Here is a 14,005-nt window from a genome sequence, read left to right as displayed (position 1 = left end):
GCATGTTATATTTACATTCATGATTTTATGTAAATACATATAAAATCTAGAAACCACAAATGAGTAACCATATGACATTTGTTGCCGTGAGACTGACTCAATTCACTTAAATGTGATTGTTTTCATTTGTATCTGTTTTCCTGCAGATGGCATACCTTGATTCTTTATGGCTGAAAAAAATTCCATTGTGTTTATATACTGTGTTTTCTTTATCCATTCCTCTGTTGATAAACACTTAGGTTGGTACTATAACTTAGCTATTGTGGTGGGTACTGCAATAAACATTAATGTGCAGGTATCTCTATAGCACGTTGACTTAGAGTTCTTTAGTTAAATACTCAGATGTAGTATCACTGGGTCAAATAGTAGATCTATTTTTAGGGTTTTGTTTTTTGTTTTTTTTTTTAGTGATCTTCATACTAATTTCCATAGTTTCTGGACTAGTTTGTTCCCATTAGCAGTTTTCCTATACAAGTTTTCTATGTTTTTGCCAGCATTTGTTATTTGTGTTCTTAAAGATTTACTTTATAGACACACACATATATTTAAATTGTGTATGACCATCCATTTGGGTATTTTTGTGTGAAGCAGGTGCCTGTAGAGGCCAGGAAGTCAAACCCCTGTGTTGGAGTACAGATGGTTGTGAGCTGCTGGGTCTGGGTGCTGCAAACTCTTTCGCTCTCAAAGACCAGAGCACACTTTAACCTCTGAGTGTTTGCATTCTTCATGATTGCCATTCTAACGGGGTGGGTGGAATCGCCCTGTGGTTTTGATGTGTATTCTCTATTGGCTAGTGAGGTTGAAGAATGTTTCGTGTGTTTGTTATTCATTTTATTTCGTCTTTTGAGAACTGTGTGTTCATTTTATTCGTCATTTATTGACTGGATTGTTGTTGGTTTTACTCCTTTTAGGCTTTTTAGGGGGCCCACCACCTAGCTCCCAAATAAATCACACACAGAGGCTTATTGAGGAATGCCTGACTGAAGCTTGGCTTTTTTCTTGCCAGCTTTCCTTAAATTATCCTGACTACTTATTGCCTCTGGGCTTTTTCCTTTCCTTCCTTCTTCATTATCTTACTTTCAATCTCACTCTGTGGCTGTCATGGTGACTAGCCCTTAACGCCCGCCTCCTTTTTCTCCTTTCTCCTATTTATTCTCTCTTCCTGCCAGCCCCACCTATTCTTGCTCCTACCTAGCTATTGGTCATTCAGCTCTTTATTAGACTTTCAGGTGTTTTAGACAGGCAAAGAATCACAGCTTTACAGAGTTAAACAAATGCAGCGTAAACAAAAGTCACACACTTGAAAATAATACTCCCCAGCACTGAGCTATTTGATTTTTTTCTGAGGTTTTTTTTTTAATTAAAAATTTCTACCTCTTCCCCGCCTCCCTTTTCCCTCCCCCTCCCCACCTCTCCCCCCCTCCACCTCCCCCTCCCTCTCTAGTCTTAAGAGCAGTCCGAGTTCCCTGCCCCGTGGGAAGTCCAAGGTCCTCCCCCATCCATACAGGTCTTTAAAGGTAAACATCCAAATAAACCAGGCTCCCACAAAGTTAGTCCATGCAGTATAATTAAATCCCAACACCATTGTCCTTGGCTTCTCAGTCAGCCTTTATTGCCAGCCACGTTCAGAGTGTCCATTTTGATCACATGCTCCATTGCTCCCAGTCCAGCTGGCCTTGGTGAGCTCCCGTTAGATCAGTCCCACCATCTCAGTGGGTGGATGCACCCCTTGTGATCCTGACTTCCTTGCCCACGTTCTCCCTCCTTCTGCTCCTTTTTGGACCTAGGGAGCTAAGTCCAGTGCTCCAATGTGGGACTCTGTCTCTATCTCCATCCATCGCCAGATGAAGGTTCTATGGTGAGATGCAAGATATTCATCAGTATGGTTATGGGACAAGGCCAGTTCAGGCACCCTCTCCTGCTGCCCAGGGAACAATCTGGGGATCTCTCCTTGGACCTGGGACCCCCTCTAGGATCAAGTCTCTTACAAACCCTAAAATGGCACCCTTAGTTAAGATATTTACTTCCCTGCTCCCATATCCATCCTTCCTCCATCCCACCCATCCCATTCCCCTAAACTATCCCGAATCCTCCCCTTCTCCCTTCTCTCTACCCAACTCCCCTTACATCCACCCCCCACCCCCCCACCCCCACCCCCATGTCCCCAAGTTTGCCTGGCAATCTTGTCTACTTCCAATATCCAGGAGGATAACTATATGATTTTCTTCAGGTTCACTTTCTTATTATGCTGAAGATAAGAACCCTTTGTCGAGTATGTAGAGAGCAAGGGTTTTCTTCTTTCCTGCAGGCTGCCCTTCACTCAGCAGCAGCAGATTTTCCAATTGCTTGTTGTTGACATTGTTTCTTGAATGATTAGAGCCCTACTCAGCAGTCCTTACATATGCCTATATTTTACAGGGCTTTCTTACCTTTCTTTCTCTTAATTGTTTCAAAGTTTCAGGTCTTGTATTAAGGTCCTTGTTCTTTGGTTTTAGTAAGGAGTAAAAGACATGAGTCTCATCTCATTGTTGTACATGTGAATATCCAGTTTGGTTCTTTTTTTTTTTTTTAGCATGATTTGTAAAGGAAGTTATTTAGCATTTATTGTATTTTTTGGCATCTTTCTAAAAAATTAGGTGGCTGTGGCTATGTGGGTTTATCCTGGGGTCTCATGGGTCGTTCTGTTGATCTGTGCGTCTGTTTTTGAGGTAGCAGCATGCTGGTTTGGTTGCCGTGGCAGCATAGCTGGAGTTATGTTATGGTGTTGTAGTACTTTCTGCATTGTTTTTCTCAGAGTGCTTTGCCTATCTCTGGTCTTTTGTGCTCCCATATGAATTTTAAAGTTTTGTTTCTCTATTTCTATGAAGAATAGCATTGAAAAACTAGAGAGTTGGTTCAGTGATAAAGAGAGCTTAATGCTCTTGCAGAGGATCAGAGTTCAGGTTCCAACATCCATAATCCACGCTGCTGTTCACGATCACCTGTGACTCCAGCGCCAGGAGATCTGACACCTGTAAGAGTCAGCACTTCCCAATGGATACCCACGCCCGACCCAGGATGCGCGCTTCCTGAACTCGGGCCCACGAGAAGGGACGATTGTCCTGAGGGTTGAAAAAGAGACACACACAAAAGAGACTTGGCTCAACCACAAGAATAAATGGCCACTTTATTAAACTCAAGTCAGGTTTTTATACCAGTGGGCTAGAAGGACCAGACGTACAAGGCCTCCTCCCAACCAGGAGCAGTAGGGAAGATTAAAGCTTCCTGGCCCCTCGGGCAGGGTCAGCTAGGGGAGGCAAGCTATGGGCCCACTGCTAAGACCTTGAATACAAGTGGAATCACCATAACAAAGAGAACCAGGTTCTAGCTAGGTTATCCCCCTCAAGCCAGAGCTAGTGCAGAGTCTCCAGGAAGCTGGAGGTCACACGGCCCTGGGAATCTCCAGGAGAGAAGGGAAGAAACTTTGGTAGCCACAGACACCCTCTTCTCAACTCCATGGATGTCTACATTCACATGTATACAGACATATGCATAACACGTAATTAATAGATAAAAGTAATCTTAAACAATGCTAAACTTAAAACGAATGGCATTGACATTTTGATGGGAATTGACGTGAATATGTTGGATTACTTTTGGTGATACAGCCATTTTGACAATATTGATGCCCCTAGTCCACGATCATAGGAGGTCTCTGCTGTTTTCTTCAGTTTTCTCCTTCAGTCTTTTATTGTAGAAGTCTTGTATTTCACTTCTTAGTTAAGTCTTTCATTTTTTTTCTCTCTCTTCCTTTTGAAACAGGGTTTTTCTGTGTAGCCTTGGCTGTCCTGGAACTCTGTAGACCAAGCTGGCCTCGATCTCATAGAGATCTACCTGCCTCTGCCTCCCAAGTGCTGGGATAAAGGTGTGTGCCACTACCACCTATTTATTTATTTATTCATTCATTCACTTATTTATTTATTTATTTATTTATTTATTTATTCCTTTTTTTTTAAAGGCCTGTGAATGAAGCTATTTTCCTGATTTCTTTCTTGACATGTTATTGGTATATAGAAAAGCTACTGATTTTTATATGTTAACTTTATATACTGCCACTATAAAGTATATATCAGTTCCATGAGCTTTCTGGTAGGGTCTTCAGGATCTTTTGTGCATAAAGTCATGTCTGCAAATAAGGATACTTTATCCTCTTACTTTCCTAATTTTGGCTGATTTTCTTGTTTTGTTACTCGAGCCAGGTTTTTGAAGCATGATGCTGAGTAATTGTGGAAAAAGTAGACACCCTTGTCTTGTTCCTGATTTTACTGGAAGTGTCTTTAGTTTTTCCACTTTCAATGTTGGCTATAGGCTTGTCATATGCAGCCTTTATTATGCTGAGATGTGTTCCCCATGTTTCTTATATCTTCTGAACTTTTATCGTGAAGGAATGTTGGATTTTTTCAAAATACTTGTCTGTACCTATTGAGTTAATACTGTGATTTATGTTTTGGAGTCCGTTTACATGTTATTTATATTTATGTGCTGAACCATCCCTGTGTCCATTGGGTGAAACCAACTTGAAGTGTTATTTAATTGTATTTGCTGGCATTTAATTTTTGGATGTATGTCTTCACTAGGAGACAGGACATTCCCTGGAGATGGATCTATACTTTTTTAAAAAAATATTTATTTATTTACTATATATACAATAGTCTTTCTGTGTGTATGTCTGCAGGCCAGAAGAGGGCACCAGACCTCATCACAGATGGTTGTGAGCCACCATATGGTTGCTGGGAATTGAACTCAGGACCTTTGGAAGAGCAGGCAATGCTCTTAACCGCTGAGCCATCTCTCCAGCCCCCTGGTTCTATACTTTTTGTCCTCATTAATCCTAGGACTCAGGAGGCAGAAGCAGGCTGCTCTCTAGGAAAACAGTTTGTATTAGTTGCTTCTCTTTTTGCTGTGACAAAAGCCTGGCCAGAGCAGTTTTAGGGAAGAAGGAATAATTTGTTTTGGCTCAGAGGGTTTGAGGTTACAATCTGTCAATGGTGGAGAAGTCATGGTATGAGGAGCTGGAGGCAGCTGGCCACGATGCCTCTCATGCTTAGAGTGGGTCTTCTCACCTCCGTGAACCTAGTCTGAAATCCGTTACAGACCTGCCTAGAGGCTTTTCTCCTTGGTTACTCTAGAGTCTGCCAAGTTAGCAATCAATATTTCCTATCAGAAAGAGTAAGACTAGCAATTAGTATTGGGTTGATAAACACCAAGGGGGGAAAGGTAGATGAAAAGAGGGTGGTGGTGACAGGGGCAGGCAGTGAGAGAGTCCTTGCTCAGGGTTGAATGAAAGAGAAGAAAGGAAATGGAATCAAATAACGTTTACAGTCTCATCTCAGAAGAACCTGCAATCAAGGCCAGCTTATTCTTTGGGAAAGCCTATTAAAAGAAAAGAATGGAAAGATAGGGAAGGAAAGGAAAGGGAATGAAGGGAAGGATGAGAACAACACAGGACAGAGATGGCTTATTAACTTGACATTGAATATTAAATACAGGTATAAATATGGCAGGGAGGGTATAAAGTCCTATTACAGTCTCTTGTCTCTTTATTGCAGCTCTTGTTCCTGACTCCCAGATTCTCATTCTCTCTCTCTCTCTCTCTCTCTCTCTGTGTGTGTGTGTGTGTGAGAAAGAGAGAGAGAGAGAGAGAGATTTTAACTTGATCACATAGACTTGAATGTGAACTCTGTAGATGATAACACCAAGTTGCGGTACCAAAGTGTTGGCTACACTGAATTATTCTAAGTGGTTGTTGACATCTCTCCCTCCTTCAGAGAATGAATGGTAGACACCACAGCTTCAGCAACTCAGATGTTATTGCCAATATTTTTAGTACATGCTTTCACACTGCAGTGACTTAAGAAAGCTAAAATTCATGTCTTGAAATACGTATTCTATGTCATCCTTTGTAAAAAGTTATAAATTAGAGAAATGATGAGAACTATCGGAATCAGAAATCATACACCTTATTAAGAAATAGAGATTTTTATAAATCAGAGAGTCCTTTCCCAAGCAAATGATAAATATGTACATTGTATGTAAGCACACTTAGATGACTGAGTGGCATTTGATTTTCTGTCCTTGTATTCAGATGTGATACCTAGTAGTTCTTTCTTCTTTGAAAAATACCTAGATGTTCAATTGAATTTAGTCTTTATCATTAATTATTTTTTACATCACATGTGTATATATGTGCATATAGTACTCATTTGGTAAGCCTGATTCTATTATAAAGAGTTAAGATATTTATGTGATGGTTTCTCAAAATTTATTTTGTTAGCTCCTTTCCCTAGTTAGAACTTTTAAAAAATAAAAACACTGATTACCAAATCTGTGAAAGTATTTTATAAAAATTGAAATATATAAGATTGGACTATGCTTATATTTTGTTTAGCTCTATGGAAACTAAAAAATAGTACTGATTAAGGCAAAATTTTGCATTTATTGGTGGATTTCATTTTCCTCCACTGAATTTCTTTATTAAAATTTCATTTTCCTTAATAAATTGTATGACTGGATGTTATAGAATGTGGTTTGTTATGGAATGCATTCTACCTACAGAAACATAAGTCTGATAGCTAATTTTTAATTTTTAAAATATTTTATTTTATATTTTGAATTATCTGTATATGTGTGGCAGTGTGTGGAATGTGCATGTAAGTGCAGCAGCTTCAGAGACGAGAAGAGGGCGTTGAATCCTCTGGAGCTAGGGTTCAGGCAGTTGTGAGCTGCCCAGCGTGGGTGCTGGGACTTGAACTCAGGTCCCTTACAGGGGCTGCGGGCAACCTTCACTGCTGCGCTCTCTTCAGCCTCAATGGCTGTTCTTTCTAACGGATAAATTTACTTCATCTTTAAAATTACTACAAATAACAGTATGGAAATCCTATTAAAATGTATGTCCTCCATTACACTTATAGGGTCAACAGATTTCTTTAGCACCAATGCAGAAACTTGAGGAAGCACTCTATGAATACCAGCCCCTGCAGATAGAGACCTGTGGACCAGAAGTTCCCGAGCTGGAGATGTTGGGAAGACTTGGGTAAGCATCAGAAACACTTTCCATAGTGAGGAGCTGATGTATACGGCTCTGTTGTTGCTCTTTTTATGTAACGGACATTCTATTTTTCTTAGGGTTGTTTTACAGAACTTAATCCCATTTCTTAAAAGTCAGTAGTACTACATTGAGTTCTATTTAACATCTTGACTTTTCAGTGTATGTGCTAGATTCTCAAGGGTAGGGCTGGGATGCAGCAGTTCTCTTTGTGAGGCTGTCATTTGCAGCCATAGCTGAGTGACTGTTTTAGCTTACCACTTGTTTGAATTAAGGATTACCTCAGTAAATAATAGGTCAATAAAAGTTTTAATTCAGCATCTTCCATAAAAATTGGCAGACTTAATCACTCTCTTTTATCTATATCGAAACTACATTTATGAGAGCTGAGCCACAAAATATTTTGTCAGTAGGTGTAATATAGGACTGGACGAGGGCTCAAAGGTCATAGTGTATATATGTATTCTTTTGGAAAGTGAATTGAGAGCATGGCTTTGTGAATAATACAGACAGCCTTTCCTGGGAGCAAATGGGGTCTGTATTCCCTTGGGAAGGCCAGACACAGATGAGCTAGGTGGAGGAAGTCATGGTTCCGTCTGGGTGTTCAGTGTAAACTGTTGAATAGGAAACTGATTTAGGAATTGTGTTTCTTAACATGAGAAAATAATGTGAAAGGAACGAACGCACACAGTGAGGCCACATGACTAACACCAGCGAGTTCATCAGCAGAGACTGGGAACAGGAAACACAGCAAAACCTACAGTGTCCTCCAGTTAAAATCTACACCTAAGGATGGTGCACCGTGTTCTACATACGGCTATCCAGGATCCATGGTAGCCTAAAGTAAAAATGGCATACTATTTAATTATTTGGTATTAGGTAGCTCTTAAGGATAGATAAAATTTAGTTCTGTGTTCTCTTAAAGTCTTACAACCCCCAATGTGAAGTCAACAGACTAGGAAAATCTAAAACTCCCTTTGAGGTAACAAATTTTTTAAATAATTGTCCTATACACTAAAAGTTAAAGCTGAATGAGATAAGATATGCATGCATTTTAGGGAGAGTGTGTCTGTGCATGTATGTGTGCTGCTGCGTGTCTATGTGTGTATAGAGGCCAGAGGTGACCAGAGGGAGTGTTCTTCAGGAGCCGTCTGCACTGTTTTCTGAGACAAGATACCTCACTGGGACCTGGGAATCACAGTTCAGGCTAGCCTGTCATCACCTCCCTCCACTGTGGGTTACTAGCAGGTACAGCCACGTCTGGATTATACCTGTCATCACCTCCACAGTGAGTTCCTGGCAGGTACGACCACATCTGGATTGTGACGTGTTCTAGTGATTCAACTCAGATCCCCATGCTCACATGTCAAGCACTTTATCCACTGAGATATTATTCTTCTGCCCCAAGAATATTATATTTTATGACAAAGAAAACTTACATGTAACACAGATGTTGGGTTAGAAAATCTTTGCCTGAATTACCAACAGCCAGAACTATCATTTTCATTTTTCCTTAGAATCTTTCTTGTCAATAAAGATTAGGTGTTTAAAATAATGCTGCCTCTATTAAAGAGTTCTACATTTTCTAATAAATTTGTTACAAAAGCTACATTTATGAGATCATGGAAATGATCATGACTTATTACATGGAAAGTTAAAATGTTTTGGATTAAAAAAATATTTACTTACTTATTGAGAGAGAGAGAAAACACCACAGCACCACAGTACCAGTGGGTGGGGGGTTCAGTTCTCTTCTCCCACCACCTGGGTTGGATTCAGGTCATCAGCTTTGACACAGGCACCTTTGTCCTCTAAGCCATCTCAGTGATTTCAGAGTAGCAGTGAAAGGAGAGGAACGAGAAGAAAGTCTGCTGTTGTCACCTCTGCACATTGTCATTGCGAGAGTGTGCTATAAAACCAAGGAGAGCTACCAAAAAATAACAAAAGAAACCAGGAATAATTAGCAATACAGCCAATAACAGAGAAAACAACGGGTTCATAAAAGTTGCAATTAGAACAAGGAAAATGGCTCCTTAGTTAAAGAGCATCCTTCAAGATCATGAAGTCTAGACTTAAGACTCCCAGGTGTCACATAAATATAGATGGGTATGGTAACCTGCTTGTAATTCCAGCCTCAGAAGGCAGACATAAGGAATCCCTGAACAATCTGACTAATGGAACTAACCATATTGGCAAGCTCTGGAGTTGCCTGAGAGACCCTGCCTCATTGAATAAGGTGGAAGAGTGATAGTGGATGATTTTTGACATCAACATTTGACCTCCACATATTTGTATACCCACATGTAAACATTTACACACACACACACACACACACACACACACACACACACACACACACCATGTGCCACAGCCACATACATGAAAATGGGAAAATAAAATGTCTAGTGAAAGAAAAGTAGGAAAAGAAAAATAATAAGGAGAAATATAGAAAAGTAGCCTTTATAACAGATATAATCTCAATGATATCAAGAGTTATCAGATGGAGAGATGGTGTAGCAGTTAAGAGCTCTTGTTGCTCTTACAGCGGACCCCAGCTGGGTTCCTAGCCCCCAGATTGAATGTGAGCCACCCACCTGTGCATCTGGTGTCTACAGGTCCTGACACAAGGGATGCATATGCATATACTCAGGGATGCACACATGCACATAAAATTAACAAACAAATCTTTTTTAAAAAAATGTTAAATGTAAATGTTGTAAACTAGGCAGTAGAAATTTCTGTAATGATGTAAATGCTGTAGGTCTATACTGCCCAGTGTGGTGACCACTGGTCACTTTCTACTGAATACTTAAATTGTGCCTAATGTAGCCAAAGAACTCAATTTAAAACGTTATTGAATTTTATTAAGTGTTAAAAGTTTGAGTTTTTAGATCTGGATTTTATTATTTAATTTCACAATTACCTCTTCAAATATTTCTTCGTCCTTGTTTTCTGTTTTTACTACACCTCTGATTTCATGTTAAACCCTTTAAATGACCATTTTAAAGGTGAGGTAACAGATATATACAGTAGTCTACCTTAACAAATTTCAGTGGACAATTTAGTATTGTTAAGTAGTTTCATATTGTTGTGCAACCAACCATCTGTACTGTCTATATCCAGAACTTTTCATTTTGCAAAACTGAAACTATTAAACATGATACTCCAATCCCCCTTCCTCTTAGTGCCTTTTTGTCTCTGCAGTTTGACTACTCTTAAGTACCTCATTAACGGAATCATATAGAATAATATAGATTCTGTCTTTAGTGGATGGCTTAGTTCACATAGATAGCATCATATCCTCAAACGTCTGTCCTGTTGAAGTGTATAACAGGTCTTTTCAAGTTAAATAATGGCATGTTGTCTATGTATATACCTCTTTATCCAGTTGTCTCTCTCTGGGCATTTGAGTTGTTTTTATCTCTGGGTTATTATAAATAGTGTTTCTGTGAACCTGGGTGTTCAGTTAGGGTGTTTATTATAGGTGCCCTGCTTTCATTGCTTTTAGATGATATCCAAAGTAAGGTTGTTGGGTCATTTGCTAGTTAGTTTTTAGTTTTTGTATGAGAAACTTCCATCCTGTTCTCCACCAAAGCTGAGCTGTTTTCGCTAAGAATAGATTACCAGTATTCCATTTCATTATTTCTACAAGCACTTGCTGTGTAAGTAGTAACTATATGAATGATTGCAGTGGGCATGCATTACACTTGCAGTGGGTGTTTACAAAGTAATGAGTTGACTGTTTTTCAATGTTCAGTGGCTGTGTGATGTTAGATTTCCCCTCTGTATGCTGTGAATACTGGTTAATAAAGAAGCTGCTTTGGCCTATTACAGGGCAGAATATAGGTAGGCCGGAAAACCAAACTGAATGCAGGGAGAAAGAAGGCAGAGCCAGGGAGACGCTATGTAGCTGCCAAAGGAGAAAGACTATAGAACCTTACCAGTAAGCCACAGCCTCATGGCAATACACAGATTAATAGAAATTGGGGTAAGTTAAGATGTAAGAGCTAGCTAGGATTATATCTGAACCATGGCCAAACAGTGATGTTATTAATATAGCTTCTGTGTGATTATTTGGGTCTGGGAAGCCGGGAAATAAATGCTCAGTCTCCGATTAGAGCCATGTGAATATATTCTTTTAAAAATATGTCATTATTTATTATTGTGTGTGCATACACACTCTTGCATATGTGCTTACACATGGAAGTCAAAGAACAATTTTCTGAAGTTGATTCTTTCCTTTGTCCTAGTGGATCCCTGGGACTAAACTCAGATTGTCAGCCTTGGAGGCAGGGACCCTTACCAGCTGAATCATCTTGCTGGCCCACATACTTCACATTTATTTTTATTGAGTACATTTATGCATGTGTTAGTGTACTTGCAGAGTATTTAAAAAAATTAATAGCAAATGGTCCTTATATTTCTAGGTAGTTGCTTAAAGTAGTATTTAGAAAAAACTGATTCTCAGTTCTTAAATTTGTTTTAAATGGATTAGTTCAGGTTTTGTTGGTGAAATAATTGATAGTAATCTAGAATGTCTTAAAATATTGTTACTTAAAAATGAGAATTTATTTAAAGATTCATTAAAGTATAAATTTACATATATCTACTTTGTGTGTACATTTCCTTGAGTTTTGACAAATGCATTTCATGTACAGCCACTACCAAAGTCATACCATTGGCTGCTTTGTCTGGTGGTGGTGGTGGCACACACCTTTAACCCCAGCACTTGGAAGGCAAAGGCAGATGGATCTCTGTGTATAAGTTCAAGGCCAGACTGGTCTACAGAGTGAATTTCAGAACAGCCAGAGCTACACAGAGAAACCCTGCCTCAAAAAAGAAAAAACAAATGCAACAACAACAGAAAAGAATTTTCAGACACCTAACTATTGCTAATGTCTTCAAGATAGAGTATGACAAGTACTGTTTCTAGTACTTAGGCTTTACTTGTTGGTAGTAAGATGTGATTTGCTCAAAAACAGACAAACAAACAATTTTTAAGTATACTGCTTATTTAAGATAATACAAAGGCCTTGGGAGCATCATAAAATCAAAAAATATAGGCAAACAAAAATCACAAAAATAATTGAAGTATGCGTATGTATTAACATAATTTATATTATACTTTATTGTGGTCATTGAAGTATTTTTAAGCTAGTTTGGGCTCTCTCTCTCTCTCTCTCTCTCTCTCTCTCTCTCTCTTTTACTCATATCTGTTTTTGTTGGTATTTGAATTAGAAGTCAACTCACACATCACCGTGAACCTTTGTATCTTAGCTCCTAGTCTGGCTGTAGTCTGGTACTCTTTAAGTCTCTTTTTATGCAGTCATGGAAAAATATGTTTCTGCTTGAAGCAGTTGTCAAACAAGCGTCTTTCATCAACAGTCAGACACAGGGCAGCTGAAGGAAGCTGTTTAGTCTAGAGTAAATGCTCACGAGATTTCAAGGTCTCTAAGGAAATGTAATTATGCAGTCTGTTCCAGAATCATATTTTTGTAGTTAAGACTTTAACAATATTAAATCATAATGCTAATTAAAAATATGTAATGAGATATATTCTAAAATTAATCTCAGAAAAGCAGCTCCCATAATAAATTATCACAGTGAAATACAGTTGTTTTTTTTTAACTAGAACTCCAAAAGAGCAAGTTCAGTAGAAAATTTGTTAGCCCCTGTAGACACTATAAGATTTTCATTGGAAAATGAAACTTTTTAGTGTTTCCAAGTTTTTTGAGAAGCAGTGAACTTTTTAGCAGTAAATTTGTTTTGCTGTTCACTTGCGTATCACTCAGCGGGTATTTATGTGGGACAATTTCCTGTTGGGTGCCAAGAAAATACCAATGAACAAAACAGAAGAAAATGCCTCTTAATATTCTGGCCTAAAACTAACAATAAAAATACATTATCAGATCTGTTAGTGGATTGTTTAGCCAGTTTTCTACTGCCAAAGAACCAATGATGATACATAGTTTGCGGATGAGATCTCTTTTGGGAATTGGCTCCTATGATGGAGTACCAGGACCTAGCAGAAGAACAGTTCTCCGAGTCTTCAGAATTGAGAACAGTGCAGTTGATGTGAGTCTTGGTGTGAGGCCAGAAGCCTGAGAACGAGCAGGCGGGACGGGATGGAGTTGATAAAGGGGCTCAAGTCCTGGTGGCAAGGCTTGAGAACCTGGAGTTCTGGCATCTGAAGATAGAAGATGGGTGTCTTTGTTCCAACGTAGAATGAACTTGTCTTCTTTTGATTTTCTTCCTTCTTTGAGCTGGTTATTGGGTGAGGTGAATCTTCTGTACTCAGACTGCTTATTGAAATGTTCATTTCTTCTGGAAACACTCCTACAAAATTTCCTTTAAGGGATTGTGTTTTTGAAAGGAAAATCACCAATAAAATGGTAAAATGTGTACTATTTGACCAGCAGGGCTTGCTTTTCATTCTGAAATATTTCAGGGTAAGAGAAGAGTCTGTTTCTGTAGTACTTTGTATTTGCTTGGTAATATTTTAGGTAATATTTCAATGCCTTTTACCATTCTTGGTTTCTGTATTCCTGAACATAATCTTTCTTTCCCTAATTGTGCCTCCTCACACCCTCTCCTTTGAACAGCTTCTCAATTTGTATTCCAAGCTGACCTCAAACTCACAGTCCTTCTGCCTCTGCCTCCTGAATGCTTACTACACAGGCATGCATCAACACATCCAACTTTTACTTTTGCAGTTCTGGAGCTCTAGAGCTTTGCTAAGAAACTGCCATTTTTCCTCAGGAAGACTTGTATTTGAAGACTTTATCTTTCATTTGGTTAAAGCTAAGATGTTAAGGCTTATTGTTGACTCTGTCCTTTTCTTGACTCTGAAAGTGGCTTTGTTTGTTACACATAATTTGCCCAGTCTTCTTCACAGCTTCAATGTATACAGTACTGAGGTAT

The 14,005-nt window shown here is 39.0% G+C and overlaps 1 protein-coding gene across 3 annotated transcripts in view; it reads left to right on the top strand.

Moving 5' to 3' along the window:
* The window catches only part of Mnat1 (MNAT1 component of CDK activating kinase), a 161,383-nt gene that overhangs the window by 104,147 nt on the left and 43,231 nt on the right, over positions 1 to 14,005 (top strand). For all 3 annotated transcript variants that reach the window (XM_085697540.2, XM_085697538.2, XM_048415716.3), the window contains exon 7: positions 6,951 to 7,072. In XM_085697540.2, the coding sequence (XP_085553666.1) occupies positions 6,951 to 7,072 (122 nt within the window). The remainder of the gene's footprint in view (positions 1 to 6,950; positions 7,073 to 14,005) is intronic.

Source organism: Myodes glareolus, chromosome 11, assembly GCF_982192425.1.
Source record: "Myodes glareolus chromosome 11, mMyoGla1.1, whole genome shotgun sequence".
NCBI classification, from domain to species: Eukaryota; Metazoa; Chordata; class Mammalia; order Rodentia; family Cricetidae; genus Myodes; species Myodes glareolus.
This window is presented reverse-complemented; position numbering and strand designations above follow the sequence as displayed.